The sequence below is a fragment of the Mesoplodon densirostris genome, chromosome 16, assembly GCF_025265405.1.
Source record: "Mesoplodon densirostris isolate mMesDen1 chromosome 16, mMesDen1 primary haplotype, whole genome shotgun sequence".
NCBI lineage: Eukaryota > Metazoa > Chordata > Mammalia > Artiodactyla > Ziphiidae > Mesoplodon > Mesoplodon densirostris.
In genome coordinates this window covers 22,276,834-22,289,775 of record NC_082676.1, presented here as the reverse complement: position 1 = coordinate 22,289,775, position 12,942 = coordinate 22,276,834, and the positions used below count along the sequence as shown (strand labels likewise).

At 41.1% G+C, this 12,942-nt stretch overlaps 1 protein-coding gene across 1 annotated transcript in view; it reads left to right on the top strand.

Annotated features, from left to right (window-relative positions):
* CTNNBL1 (catenin beta like 1) overlaps nt 1–12,942 on the top strand; it is a 158,666-nt gene that overhangs the window by 26,265 nt on the left and 119,459 nt on the right. Inside the window, exons 2-3 of the mRNA XM_060120252.1 lie at nt 3,641–3,829; nt 8,190–8,296. Coding sequence (XP_059976235.1) covers nt 3,641–3,829; nt 8,190–8,296 — 296 coding nt within the window. The remainder of the gene's footprint in view (nt 1–3,640; nt 3,830–8,189; nt 8,297–12,942) is intronic.

The following is a 12,942-nucleotide window of genomic DNA, read 5'->3' as shown; positions in this document are numbered from 1 at the left end:
TGACATTATCAGGGAACAGGAACCCCTCAGATGAAAATTCCCTAAACCTGGGATGTCTATTATGGTAGCCACTAGCTGCACATGGCTGTTAGGCACATGAAATAGGGCTGGTTCTGTGTTGAGATACACCACGAGTGTAAAATACATCTACCAAATTCCAAAGACTTAGTATTTTTTTAAAAAAGTAAAATACCTCATTAGTAATTTTTTATATTGATTACATGTTGAAATGGTAATATTTTAGATATATTGGATTAAATAAAATATATTATTGAAATTAATTTCATCTGTTTCTTTTTTTATTTGGCTGCTAAAACAATTTTAAATTATATCTGTGGCTTGCATTATATTTTGATTGGACTGCTATGTCCTAGATTGTTAAGCCCCTTGATAGCAAAGCAATGTTTGTCTTTATGCCATGTGTCCCCAGTCCCCAGCACAGTGCCTTATATATAGTTGGCACTTATTATATATTTGTTAAAGAAATGAATTTTAACCTTTATTACTCAGAATGGTCAAATTTCAGAAATGAGTAGGAACTTCTCTATTTGGAGCGTTAGTATCTGAAAAAGAATTGAGAGTTGAGAAGAGAAGTAAAGAACAGAAGTTTTTAAAATTTTGCCTTGGGAGAGAAAAATGCTGAAATGAAATATATCGGGCCTTTGGGAGGCTTATCCATCTGTTGGAGAGGGAGGTGGGAGCTGTTATGTTTGTCAAGGAACCATGTCAGAGCATCCCAGTGGGGTGGGTTCTTCTGTGCTCTGCTAGAGTTGTCCTCCATGAGGGGAGCTAAAGCCGAATACCCTGTATGAGGGGGAAGGAAATTGGAGATACAGTGGGTAAACCTAAAGGTTGCCCTCTTAGGAATGTGCTTAGACTATTCATAAAGATTAGCAAAGCTATTCTTGTCTCAAGAATCTGTTCTAGCCCTGTCTATCCCTGTGTCCCCATTTAGACATTACCCTAATGGAAGCCTGGGACTGGTACTAGGCCAGGCTAATTACTTGAGGATCCTTCAAGCCTTGGAATTCTTTAATAAATTATTTGTTGAATGAATGGTTTAACAAGTATTATTTTAACTTGGCTAACGTCTTGTATGACTTACGTTTATGGGTATATGTTCTTGCCTGAAAGTCCCTCAGATCTGTCTCAGCTAGGGTCCTGGAATCATGGAAATTGGCAAACTTCCCAGAGATCAGTTTCAACTTTTAGAAGTCACCAGGTTGTCTCTGCAAGAGTTTATTAAAGGATCTCAGGCATCCTGTCTCCCTGCTTATAAAATAGAACTGTTAACTACTTCTCATCCCCAGAGATGGGGTGAAGATTAAAAGGAGTGCTTTAAGTTCTGCAGAAGGAAAGTGCCATTTCAGTGGAAATTATTAGTGGTAAAAATGAAACTCCTCCTGGACCTCTGAAATGTTTGTTTTCCAGAAGTGGATCGGAAGATGTGTTCAAAAGAGACATTGCCATTGTTCTTTTTTTTGCATTTCTTAACTGTGGCAGTATTTAGCTTTCTCCTTTTAATTGTGGTCCACTGCCTTTTCTCTCTGCGCTGAGATAAACAGTGCAGAAATCTCTCCATGGGGGACTGTGGAGCTCACGCTTTGATTTGGCTGCTGCAATAGGCTCACGCTAATCAGAACCGCAGCAGGGCTCGTTTTAGGAGCCTGAAAGAATCAGTGCTCCCAGGGGGCTGAAGTTCCTTACCTGCTGTGGAGCTACCTAGTTTGAAGCCTGCCCTCCTTTAGGAGCAAGCTACCTCCTTCTCCTCACATGAAAACCACCACCCCCTTTTTGGGTACTCTTTGGTTACTGGCATGTTGATTTCCTTTTTCTTTTTCTTCTTTTTTTTAACGTGTAGAGTAGTAATGATGACACCAGATTTTTGTAATTTTTATATTTATGGAAATAGAGTGTGATCATATGAAATTATAATCCATCCCAGGGAGACTCAGGAACAGAGTGAAATAGCAGGTGGTACCCCACAAACTGAATTGTCTAATGTGAGTTTTCTAAGCAATGTCATATGCTTAGACTTACTGAAGCACCTGGTATGTGGAACCAGCAGGGTACATGAATATAGAGGGGAATGCCTTTGTACCACTAGGGTAGCAGAGTTCAGTAACAGTGTGGGTTATAAGTCACATGGTGAGATGTGTATCATGTATAATAGAAATTTGTCTGTTATCACCAAAAGCAACTTAGCAGGCTGGCAGTGAATGTAGCATTTTCTTCACTTTGGTAGTAACATACCACATTGCACCTAGCACACTGTTGGTGTGTGCAGTTATTGTAACAGATAAAGAAAAGCTCGTTGAAGAAGAGCCTAACACAAATGTTTTGTGTTGGGGAAGACAGAATCATTTGGATTAATTAACTCATAGTAATAATTTTATATAATTGTTTAGTATTGTTATAGTTTAGTGTTCTTTCACTACAGTTTGCCACCGTTTGGTACAAACTTCCAGTTATAAGGTAAGTAAGTTCTGGGGGCCTAATGTATAGCAGAGTGACTGTAGTTAATAATACTGTATCGTATACTTGAAAGTTGCTGAGATCTTAAATGTTCTCACCATCAGTGGTGGTGGGGAAAGGTAATTATGTGAGGTGATAGAGGTATTAACTAACCTTATTGTGGTATCATTTCACAATATGTATGTGAACCAAATCATCACGTTGTACACCTTAAACTTGCACAAGTTATATGTCAGTTATACCTCAATAAAGCTGGAAAAATTTTTTTAAATACACACAAAAACATCTTTTCTGAAGTTCGCAAGGAGAAAAGGGTGATAATCTCCACTTGCAGATGAGGAAAGTAAGGCTTAGAGAGGTTAAATGATGTGCCCAAAGTTGCACAGTAGTAACTCGACCTGAATGGAGATATTGGGCTGTTTGATATCTAGTGCGGTGCTCTTTTTCCTCAGTTCTGAGGCCCATTTCAGTAGTGCCCAGTTTTATTCCAGCTGAATGGCAAGCAATTGTAAAAACTCCTCCATGGATTGCACTGTCAGAGGGAGAATGAGACCCTAACAGTGTGGTGGGAAAAGCCCTGGACTAGGAGTCAGGAAGTGCCGTTCTATTTTCAGTGCTGCTCCTGGTTTTGTGACCTTGGGTGATACTTGACCTCTGGGCCTTACTCTACTCTGCTGTAAAGTAGGAATTTAGAATGTTGTAGACCCTTGGAAGTTATGTATGTAATATTCTCTGTTTGAATTACTTGTGAGTGACTATAATCTTTTTAAAATCTGAATTAAAACCAGGTACTAAGGGATTGGTGTTGGGGACTGAATCCTAACTAGTAAATTCAGCTTAACCCGGCGTTCCCTTCTCAAAGTAGCCTTGTTCCCCGTGATTTCTGTATATACAGGAACTTTTGTGAAGTGCTAAACTTTGCATATTGAAAAATACTTGTAACAAAACCCAGCTACCTTGTAGGTGACTGTAATCATGTATTTATAGAATCGTTGCGGGTCTGAAAAATAACCACTTAGAGCTTTACTTCATTCTGTGGGAGAAATTGTATGCTCTGGTGTTTCTCAGTCAGGGAATTCCGAAAACTTTTAGAATGCTTGGTATGTATGCCCTTCTACATATTTTCCAGCTCTAAAGTCCTGTGTTTCTTTTTTCTCTTTCTTAGCCCAACAGGGGCACAAAACGTCCCCGGGATGATGAAGAGGAAGAGCTGAAGATGCGTCGGAGACAAGCTGGTACTCGAGAGCGTGGCCGCTTTCGGGAGGAGGAAATGACTGTGGTAGAAGAAGCAGATGATGACAAAAAACGGCTGCTTCAGATTATTGACAGAGAGGGTGAGGAGGAAGAGGAAGAGGTAAGGTGGCAGAGTTGGGCTTGGAGCTCAGATGCTCGGCCCTGACACAGCATCTGTAGAGTGTAATTCAGTGCTAAATGCTTAATTTCCCTGAACTTCCCAGCTTAATCTGTAAAATGGGGTTAAGAATACTTATTTCACAGTGTTGACATGAAGGCTAAGTGGAATAATGGAGTTGGGAAAGCATTTTACAGACTGTAAAGAACATTACAGATAGAGTTTTAAAATTATTCTGGTTTATATATTATAACCGAGGCCCAAGCACTGAACTGTGGGGCAATTAGTATGGACTGAGGAGGGTCAGAGAGGCTTCCTAGCCAGTACTGAGGACACATAGAGGGCACTCATTTTTAAGTACAGTCAGTAGTCTTTGAAAGAGGAGTAGAATTTTGTCAAACAAGTGGAAGAGGGGCTTTTCAGGCAGTTGAAATGGCCTTCGCAAAGCAACACAGTTGAAGAAGTTAAAGGCGCGGCTAGGGGATTAGGTATTTAGATGTGACTGAAGAAATATGGTTTAGGGAAAGAGAGACCAAGGCCCTTTCTATTTGCTGTTCCTCAAGGTGCCTTAGGGCCTTTGCACTGACTCCTGCCTCTGAACCTTTTTACTTCTGTGTCCTCTGCTGGCATGCTCTTCTTCCCCTGATGCTTTTTACATGACTAGTTTCTTCTCATTCAGGTCTCAGTTCAGATGCTTCCTCCTCAGGGAAGTCGTTCCTGTCTCTGAGGTAGCCCTGCAAGTCGTTCTCTTATTCTCTTATCACGTTATTCTGTATACTGTCTTCACAGCACTTATCATGATCTGAAATTCCTGTTTGTTATTTTATTGCCCTCTCCCCAACCTCTGTTGAAAACAGGGACTGGCTCTGTTTTGTTCACAGCTGTATCTCTAGCATTCAGAGCAATGCCTAGAACTTGGTGTAGGCCCTTAACAAATATTTATTGAATGAATAAATGAATGAAGCTGAAAAGAATAGAGGTAAAATATCAGTGATTAAAAATAATGTGACCTTACCTTCTGTGTCTCTTTAAATCCTTAAGTGTTAACTTGTATGTTATTTCACTCTGGCATTTTGTTCAGTATGAATTAGATTCTTAAGAGCCAGCTGTTTTTTGGTTCCCTCAAAGACTTGATGCTAAGTTTGGATTTAAAAAATGAAGCTGGAGTGTGAATCTGAGAAGAAAAAAAAATTGATTCATATTCCCAAAAGGTCTTTCTTGTGTTATGACAGTAACTCTCTCCTCATTAGGATTTCTACCAGTGGTAATTTGGGGGTCTGCCCCTAAGAGATGGTGACACTTTGGAAATCTGTGGTGGGAGACAGTCCTGGATTTCCTCTCTGAGGGCAGCAGCCCTGCCAGCCTTAGACAAACAGTGTGTGTAGCACATCCTCCCTCTCTCCCTCCCTCCTTACTAGCTTCTGATCAGTCTGTTAGCCCTGCAGCAGCAGTTAATTGGCAGGTATAATTCCCGTGTCGGGCAAGGCTGGTACTGGAGGATTAGGATAGTAGCTGTCATGGGTAAATGGTTTCTAGCCTGGAAGACAGAAATGGGATGTGGGACCAGCCCTTCTGTTCAGGGACAGGGAAAAATAGGTCGCTTTGTAAAAATGACGCATGGAAGGCTACAAGTCCAGGAGTTATTTTCTCACTGCCACCGAAGTCCCATTTGATGAAAAACAAGTGATGTTTGCCCCTGTAAAGTCACGTGAACTTGTAAAATATTATTGTCCTTTTTGTGCTACATCACCAGCATTCATCTTTCTGAAATCTCCCTCTGGTTTCTGACGTTGAGCTATTGGAGATACTGCTGTGGCTGATGACTAAGACTGATAATTCGGTTTTCCCCCAGTGTTGGAGAGAAATTAAAGGAGGGAAGGCCAAACCCTGGAGAGGCTAAGACTTTGGGAATCCTACGAGAGCTGTATTATTAACACTAATAAAGTTTTTTCCTACAGGGTTGGCAGGATGTTAGCTAAGGGAAAGAAAAGCTGTAGGTACTGAGATTGCTTGAAAATGATTTAACCCTTTCCTAGCAATTTAAATTATTTTAGTTAAATCCCAGCGATAAGTTGGGTACATTAACAATCATGCTAATAGTTACAATAACAGCTTATATTAATAGAGTGTCATATAGTTTATAAAACAATTTTATGTACCTCATGTCTTTAGGTCATCTCTATGACCTTGAAAGATACAGGTAGTAGTTTTCCCCTTTCTCCTTGCCTTCCTTCCTTCCTTCAACAGATCTTCATTGGATGTCTCCTGTGTGCCAGGCCCTATCATGGGCACTGGAGAGTCAACAGTGAATAAGCAGACATGGGCCACTAACAGAGGTTTGGGGTTGGAGAGATTACTGGGCCAAATCCTGCCAGGCCTTCCTTATACAGGTCATGTGAAGGATTTGGGACTTTATTCTAAATGCCAAGTGGATGAATTCACTTATGTGGTAGAATCAGTTAGACTTGGTGAGGGTTTGAAGATTATATTCAGCAAAGTAACGTTGCCACGTGGGTAGTAAGTAGTGAAGCTAAGCTCTGAGTCCTGACTGAGTCAGGGCACTGACTTCAGTTTTTTTACCAAGTCAGGGTGCCTCTCCTTAAAGCTGTAGACACTGGGGAGCGGGTGGGGTTCCAACAGAGTACCTCAGGGTCCAGGAGTCATTGATAAAATCTAAGAAAGGTGTTACGCCCAAAATGAATGTATAGGTATCTCCCACTTAAAACTCAGTATGTCGGGGCTTCCCTGGTGGCGCAGTGGTTAAGAATACGCCTGCCAATGCTGGGGACACGGGTTCGAGCCCTGGTCCGAAAAGATCCCACATGCCGCAGAGCAACTGTGCCCGTGCTCCACAACTGCTGAGCCTGCGCTTTAGAACCCGTGAGCCACAACTACTGGGGCCTGTGCACCTAGAGCCTGTGCTCCACAACAAAGAGTAACCCCTGCTCACCGCAACTAGAGAAAACCCGCAGGCAGCAATGAAGACCCAACACAACCAAAAATAAAAAAAGTAAATTTAAAAAAACCCTCAATATGCCAAAATCTAAATTTAATAACATAATAGCTAACATTTTTAGGTACTTAAAAAATTATGAGATGATTCAGTGCTTTCCAAAAGGATCTATTTCTGGTTCTCTTTTTTTTTTTTTAATTTTATTTATTTATTTATTTTTGGCTGTGTTGGGTCTCCGTTTCTGTGCGAGGGCTTTCTCTAGTTGCGGTGAGTGGGGGCCACTCTTCATCGCGGTGCGTGGGCCTCTCACTGTCGCGGCCTCTTGTTGCGGAGCGCAGGCTCGGTAGTTGTGGCTCACGGGCCTAGTTGCTCTGCAGCATGTGGGATCTTCCCAGACCAGGGCTCGAACCCGTGTCCCCTGCATTGGCAGGCAGATTCTCAACCACTGCGCCACCATGGAAGCCCTATTTCTGGTTCTCTTAATAGCAGTTTCTTTATTGCTTTTAGGTGTGAGTTTTGGTCAACGACTCAAAGTTACGAAGCTAGGAGTTGGGAGAGTGTTAGAGAGGCAGAGTGCACTGCAGCACATTACTTTAAACTGGGAACTAAGCTGAGGAAAAAACACTTCTGAAACTTTAGTGTAGATTTTTTTTGGGGGGGGGCGAATGATTCTGTTTTCAAAAATTCACTTTATTTACCTTTGTAGGTATTATTCCACTGTATGAAGTAAGAATATTCTGTATGGTCTGCTAGTTTTTTTATGCTTCCTCTGAGCGAGGTTACTAAATTCTTGTTGCTGTATCGGGATTTCAGGTACCTGTCTGATACCCTTCTCAGTAGCTAGTAAGGACTAGATACAGTAATGTATAATATAAAAAAGTGACTATTGCTAATTAACAACCATTCTTATGGGTGTACAAAAATAGGCTATAGGTTGAATTTGACATATGGACCATAGTTTGCTGACCCCCGGTGTAGGGAAAAGATTGAGGGGCACTCTCACTGACTCAGGGTTTGACCTTAAACAAGTTCTTTAAACTTCTAAATGTTTTCTTACCTGTACAACAGAAGAGAAGGATGAAATAAATATTAAACAATATTCATTTAATATCGTTGCTTACTCCATGCCATACAGTATGCTCAAGAAATATTTGTTGAATGAGTGAGTCTTTAATACCTTAAGTTGAACTTCCTGTGCTAGATGTGAGACACACAGAGTGATGATACAAAGTAGCATGTGATGTACACCCTTAACCCTCATTCTAATGGGGGAGATAAAGTATTTACTGTACAGTTAATCCAGAAAGGTGAGGGGCAGAATGCCATGTAAGAGCCACGGGAAAGAAGTAGTGATTAGCGAATAAGAAATCCCTTTGGACTGAAATTGTTGCATTTGTCTCTTTACCCCAGGAAGAACCATTGGATGAAAGCTCAGTGAAGAAGATGATCCTTACATTTGAAAAAAGATCATACAAAAACCAAGAGTTGCGGATCAAGTTTCCAGACAATCCAGAGAAGTAAGTCTCTGTTTTGCTGTTTTTGCCCTTTCTCCTCTGAGATGTTTTGTTTGCTATTTTGTTTTGCTCTTTGTGTGTTTTGTCTTCCCACGATGACCCACATGTTTGGGAAATCACTAAAAGTACTCCCAGGACTTGGAGTCGGTGGTACTCAAGGATACACAATAAGATCAGCAAGGGGAAAAGACACATCAGGCAGTTTGGAGAAATTCAGGTACAGGTTTCCTGTTTTCTCCCTTCCACTGGGAGGGGTCCACAGACCTGCTCCTTTTTCCAGCAGTGAAATACATCATCACATGTGCAGTGTTTCTGTTAGGAAAACCCGTTTGAGACTCTGAGACCAGGGTATTTATTGAAGACACATCATAGCATTCTCTGCCAGCAACAGCTACCAAAATTCCAGACTCACAGAAGGAAAGCAGATGTTCAGTGCCCCAGATGGGCAAAGCAACCTTATCACTTAGGAATTGTTTCAAAAGCCAGGTTCCCAGCTGCCAGCCTAGGACCAGGCCCTTCTAAGGATCAGGCCTGTTATGTTAACTCTTTTTTGCATTACTCTTCTCAAGGCCCCAGGAAGACTGACCATGGCTGCCATTAGTGATAGCTTTACTGTTGAGAAATGTCAAAGGCTTTGGGGTTAGACAAATATGGGTGTGACTCCCACATGACCTTGAGTAAGTTATTTCTCCTTTCTTAGCCTCAGGTGTCTCATCTGTATAAAGAAATAGTACCTTCCTCACAGGGTGGTTGTGAAGACTAAGTGAAAATAATGGCAAGTGTTTAGCTCAGTATCTGGCACATAGTAAGTGCTCATGAAATGATAGTTAATATGGTTGTTACTACACCAGCTCCTCAGTGCACTGTGAAGTGCTATAATGAGGAATCTGATAACTTTGCATCAGTTTTGAATCCTAAGTAAATGGATTTTCGTATTTATACAGATTTTTTTTTTTTTTTTCTGTACGCGGGCCTCTCACTGCTGTGGCCTCTCCCATTGCGGAGCACAGGCTCCGGACACACAGGCTCCGCGGCCATGGCTCGCGGGCCCAGCCGCTCCGCGGCATGTGGGATCTTCCGGGATCGGGGCACGAACCCGTGTCCCCTGCATCGGCAGGCGGACTCTCAACCACTGCGCCACCAGGGAAGCCCTATACAGATTTTAATGTCCTAAATCTCTCTTTCCCTCCCTTCCTCCCTCCTAGGACATACACTTTTAATGAATCTTAATATGCCTAAGGCCCCTAGGCAATTAGGAGTTGAATAGTATAGTCTTTGCACTCAAGTTTAAACGTTACTACGGAGACTGACTATAAATGCATGGTAGAAGGAATACAAGCAAAGTACTGTGGGGGCAAAGAGGAAGAAGCAGTGAATACCAAGTCGGGGGATATTGAAGGCTTCACAGAAGAGGTGGTATTTGAGCTGGGCCTTGAAGAATGATTTTGATTTTAGTTAGGCAGAAAACATGGAAAGGCATGCCAGGCAATGTGACTAGCAGGAACAAAGGCACAGAAGTATCAGAGAGCATCCTGTTGTCATGGCAACTTGGTAAGGCTAATGTGGTCCACTACGTTCTCTCTGTACTGTGGATGAGGAGGTGGAGAGGGGAGAACCTGGTTACTGGACCTAGGGCCACACCCCGCATTTGACAGTAGGAGTAGCTAGATCAGAACTCAGCTTTCCCCGCACCAGAGTCCTATCAGTTTTTGTGCTGACCTCTGCCGTACAGCAGTAATTGCGCTTGTCATACTGCTGTGTGCATGTGTGTGTGTGTGTGTGTGTGTTTGATTATATAAGTAATACACGAATAGATTGTCATCGTAAAAAATACCAATAGTGCATAGTAGAATGAAAAATGAAAGCTGTCCTTCACTGCACTGATCCCCTTTCCATTCCTCTACTTAGAGATAGCGCCTGTGAACACTTCTGTGGGTATCCTTTTTGATTGTTTTCTGTACACTTATTTACACATATATAAATATGCAAATATTTTTCTCCTACCTAAGTCATACTGTACATATTCGGCACCTTGATTTTTTTGGTCACATAACGGAAGATCTTTCAGTGTTGGTGCATGCATATTTACCTTATATTTTGTGCCTGGTGCATAGCATTTCATGGTTCGGAGATACCATGATTTATTTATTATGTTTCTATAGATGGACATTTGGTTATTTTAAATATTGGCTTTTATGAACAACGCTGTAGTGAACCTCTGTGTACATGTGTCTTAGTGTACATGTATTTCTATAGGATACACATCTAAACGTTGAATTCCCAGATTGAAGGGCACGTGCATTTTAAACTTTGATAGCTGCTGCCAAGCTCCCCACCGTATCCTTTAGTTCTGTCACCAGCAGGTCTCTTTCCCTACGTTCTTGCCCACAATGAATTTGATCTCTCAACATCTTTGCCATTTGTTTTATTGTTATTTCTTTACTCAGCGGTCTTCCTGCATTAGACTCTGTGTTCCTTTTAGTTGGTGTGTATGGTTTGTCTCTGTAGTACCCAGCACAGTACCTGCCCTACTGTAGGCACTCAGTAAACAAGAGAGATCTTATATAGTTGATGTCATATTTACTGCATCCCTATTGCTTGGAACCCAAGGATGCATTATGAGGCAGCTATGCCACAGGTTGATGACACTAGAAATGTAAGAAATCCAATTTACTTCTTGGAATGGCAGTATTACCTCTGCCCGCTTGGTAGATATACTTGTCATTTTAGAGCAGCGAGTTTCAGCAGCTTATGTTCACCATCTACATCTTAGGTACCACAGATGCTATATTGTTACAATTCATGAACTGGTTTTAAGAAAATGTTGCTTTATTTAAAAATATCAACAGTGTTTTCCATTCACACAAAATTTATATACTATTTTAGTTTTAAGATCTAAACATTTGAAAATTGAAATTATGCATAAAGAACATTTTTTTTTTTTATGTCCAAAAGCAGTTAGGAAACTACATTGTGTTTTAACTTTGAGTTCTTGAATTCTTAACTGGTGCAGTGTCTTTTATAATTCTCTAGACCAGCAAGGTGCAATTAAGATGAAAATTGCTGGAGCATATTTGAATGAAACTTTCCGGTTGAGATCAGAAACATTCAAATTTATTTTCCCATGTATGCAATTGTCATTTTGATTGCATACCAAAAAATGCCTCTCTTCATTTGGCTGCATTTCAGATTCAATTGACAGTTCTCTTATGCAGCCTCTACTTTGCACTGTGTGATCTTTCTCCCAAACATCACATCTAGTAGAGTGTGCTGTTTCCCTACTAAGTCCTTTAGTAGTTTTTCTCTTCATTTTTGCAGGGGCAGAACTATTTAGTTTAGTGGTCCTCAAATTTTTTAGTCTCGGGATCCCTTTGCACCCTTAAATTATTGAGTACCCCAAAGTACTTATCTAAGAAAATTCTAGAATATTCAAGTACACATTTCATTAGCCATTAGGGCAATGATATCATCACATTGTTGTATAGTTGTCTGAGAAACTCCACCATACCCTCCTGAGAGAATGAGAGTGAAAAAGGCAAATAATGTTTTGGAGTTGTTGTAAAAATAGTTTTGATCTTATAAACCCCTGAAAGGATCTCCAGCCACCACCTGCAGTCCCAGGACCACACTTTGAGAACTGCTGATTTAGCCAGGTGAAGGAAGCATCATGTTCTCTGTGTACTTACAGCTGGTTTTGTGATTGCAGGAGGACTCATTGGTTTCTGTTGTTCTTACAGTGTTTTTGAACATTGCTGATCACTTGCTAAAATTCACTTTTGTGGTTGAGGGAGAACATCCTGCTGGTCTGAAGCAAATGTACATGGGCAAGCTAGCAGAATATTCTCCGTCCTACCAGATGGAATCAGTGACCCCATCTCAGCCTGGGTTACTGTTTTAATATGTTGCTCTATTGCTTTCCCATTGGCCTCTAGCTTGATCCTCTCCCCGCAGCTGTGAGTCTTCTGTTGCTGAAGTATACCTAATCCCTAGGCAGCCATCTGCAAATACTGTAGTGTGTGCTTTTAAATGAGTGGGCTTGTACTTTTGTCAGCAAAAAGAGAATTTTCTTTGTTATAGTGTAGCAAACTTGAGGGTATCTAGATTCATTGACTATCTACTATGTGCCAACACTTGTTAGGCATTTTATTTTCTCTTTTAATCCTCACTATAATTCAGATAGGAAGATTAAGGACGTTGAGTTTTAGAGATAGGTTAGTTAATATTCTGTCTCCCTTGACGAGGTTGGAGCCCAGTGCTCTGTGTTCCAGTGGCAACTTTCTTGGGCAAAGCTGGATATCCTTACAATGAATCGTACGTAATAGATTATTTATATATGTGCTAGGTTAGGAGCTCGGTGAGGACAGCAACTGGGATTATTTTGCTATCTGTTATATCCTCAGTACCTAGCACAGTGACTGGCACCTAGTATGTGTCCATAAATACTTATTGACACACTGCTAATGGTTACACAGCCAGTAAATAATGTTGCTGGGGTGTGACCCAGGTCAATTTTATTCCTACGTCCAGGTATTTCCCACTGTATCTCGTTACTCATGTCACATGGGACCCCAGTGGCATTTTTATGCTGTTTCCCTGCTCACAGTTGACTTTCTGCTCATTTTGTTGTGATAATTTTCTGACTTTCTAAA